The following is a 2,652-nucleotide window of genomic DNA, read 5'->3' as shown; positions in this document are numbered from 1 at the left end:
AAGCCACGGAGACACAGATGGCATCTCCTATGGCTGATATTATGTAGATGACACGTCATGGTCACCGTGCTCTGAGATCTGATTTTCACTTTTTTGGATCTGGCATCTGTCAGTGATGAGATTCAACCTTTCAAAACTAGGTTTACAACCTTGTAAACTGGTATATGAAAATACTGTATGTTAGCAAAGAGTATATTCTAGGTTAAGCATGTGTTTCTTGCACTTCCAATTTTTCACTTTAGTGGTTGACTCAATGGGCTGCCTGGCATGTATGTTTGCTGGTGGATTTACACCTTTTTTACAACAGAAATTATTAGGCTGTGACACTTTGATGAAAAGGTGACTGAAACTTACAATAATACCTCTTTGGCTCAGTCAACAGCTATGAATACCAAATTTTTGTATTTTGTTTCAGATGTGTTATACATATTGTGACGTTCAATATTTGAGGCATAGTTATAAAGTCAAAGGCTCTTTTTTGAAGAGTTGGTGAAAAACTAACTTATTTTGGACAGTGATAAGTAGTTCATATTGTTGAATAGAAGGTTAGATTCATACACATTAGTGTATCTTCTAAAAGTTTATTGTAATTAATGCATGGAGCTTTACAAATAAATCTATCCAAACATGTCCTGTATTGAACTAAAGACTTTTTTTCAATGATACTGTTTCATGAGCAGCATGTGTAAGGAAGACTTATCAAAATTATGCTAGATCTTCATCACTTCACTTGCTTTGTGTTGCATTTCTAGATAGATATTATTTAAATAGTACACACACCTCTCTTCTTGATGTAATTGATGTTTAATTAAACAGAAATTCTGAGGAGGGTATTCCATGCCTGCTATAAATGTTCTTAGCATATAACACAAAACTACAAACCCTTAGCTACCAAATATGCTTGAATTTGCAGCTTTCACCAAGGAAAGTTTTGGATGCAGGCATTTGAAGAACTTGGTATATTATATATCAAGTACACATGTCAATAGAGTGCAACATTAGAAAGGTTATGCCTTGCATATGCATGAAAATTTAAGTAGTTTGCTATGACTTTCTAAATCAAAACACAAGTTAATTTATCATGTAAAACAGTAGGATATCCATTAAGATGTATTTAAAGATATCTAGATGTGTATTGATAGTAAAAAGATCCTGTATATAATAGTGTGTGAAGGGGAAGTGAGGAAAATGGAAATTATTTTGGCTGGATGAAATATGCCATATAGTATCCAAATTTCTGTTTCATAGTCACTGTTACATACCAGATTATTGTAAGGGTTAGGGAATCAGAAGTATGCTCCACATAGTTAATTTGAACTTCAGGGGCTTCATGGATCAGTTTGAATAGCGTTCTGTACTTGGCACTGGTTTTGTTAAGATTGCATGGATAGGAAATATGTATGTTAAGGATTTTCATCTAAGTGCTGATACTTTTTATATTAGCATATTTTTGTCATGTCTTCTTTAAACATCTTGTATTAGTCCAGGCTATAGGTTTTAGAGGAATACAAAATTACTTTATTAGCATATGTCTTTTTTGGCTTTACATATGTTTGACCTACTTTGATATTTCTTTCTCTCACATTATCTCTATTTGTATGAAAGCTTCTATAAATAATATTAGGGTTTGAACTTTCTCCATATCAGAAATTTGTCTTGACTTAATTACTGCATATAAGCCTCTTGTGTATGTAGATCAGAGGTGAATACAAGCCTTAAACATTTACTAACTACAAGATGAGAAAAAAGTAGCATATTTGTTACCTTCTGCACTTCCCTTGACTGTCAGTTTTCAGTTTAACTTCATTATTGATGTGGATAATAAGTATTTATCATGTTTTTTCCCCAGGAACTTGTAATTTATCATTCAGGTGTGACCATTAATCTGTGTATGGTCTGGTCATATTAAAATGTAAGTTGAAGGTGGTACCATGATGCAACTTATTTTTTGCACAATGTACTGTCTACAATACAATATTGTAAAAGTACTGAAGAAAAGGTCAGATACCTCTCATGCTAGATATTTAAGCTTATGTGGAGTTTAGTGTTGGTTAACATAAAGAAAACTTTATTCATATTCACCAGCTGCATGGTAAGATTGCCAAATGTAAGCTGGCATACAGCCATGGTTGTCTGGAGTATATTCAATGTTTGCTAATAATAGTTCATCCGAGGGATATACAAGTTGAGTCTTAAAAGAAAATTTCTTAGTTTATAAAGTTGACCATTAGTATGTTTTTATTAGAGTAGAACAAAAGAAATGTGAAATGTATTTTCTTTTATTTGAGCATAATATAAAACAAATGGGAAATTATAATTATTTTTCATTTTTTGCTCTTTTTATACAATTAGTCTGAATATAAAAATACATGTGTATGGTACTAGCTTTGACCATACATAGCTGCAGATGAAAAAAGAGGAAATGCTAGTAAAGTTTAATAAATATTATTTTCTTATTTTCTGATTTGTAATAAGATGGTATATTGGTAAAAAAGAAGACTTAAAAAAAAAAATCTTTTTTACAGTGCTGCTGCCAATGCGGCAGCAGCTTATCAAACTGGACAGACTGGCTACCCAGTTGGTCACACTCCTACTGGTACATACACCACCCAGCGTGCAGCAGGGTCAACTTATGACACTGGGTATCAGACT

At 32.7% G+C, this 2,652-nt stretch overlaps 1 protein-coding gene across 1 annotated transcript in view; it reads left to right on the top strand.

Annotated features, from left to right (window-relative positions):
• LOC119585947 (zinc finger RNA-binding protein-like) overlaps positions 1-2,652 on the top strand; it is a gene marked incomplete in the record, with an annotated part of 31,027 nt that overhangs the window by 3,516 nt on the left and 24,859 nt on the right. The window contains 1 exon segment of the mRNA XM_037934661.1: positions 2,526-2,652. Coding sequence (XP_037790589.1) covers positions 2,526-2,652 — 127 coding nt within the window.

Source organism: Penaeus monodon, chromosome 20 (genome assembly GCF_015228065.2).
Source record: "Penaeus monodon isolate SGIC_2016 chromosome 20, NSTDA_Pmon_1, whole genome shotgun sequence".
NCBI classification, from domain to species: domain Eukaryota; kingdom Metazoa; phylum Arthropoda; class Malacostraca; order Decapoda; family Penaeidae; genus Penaeus; species Penaeus monodon.
This window is presented reverse-complemented; position numbering and strand designations above follow the sequence as displayed.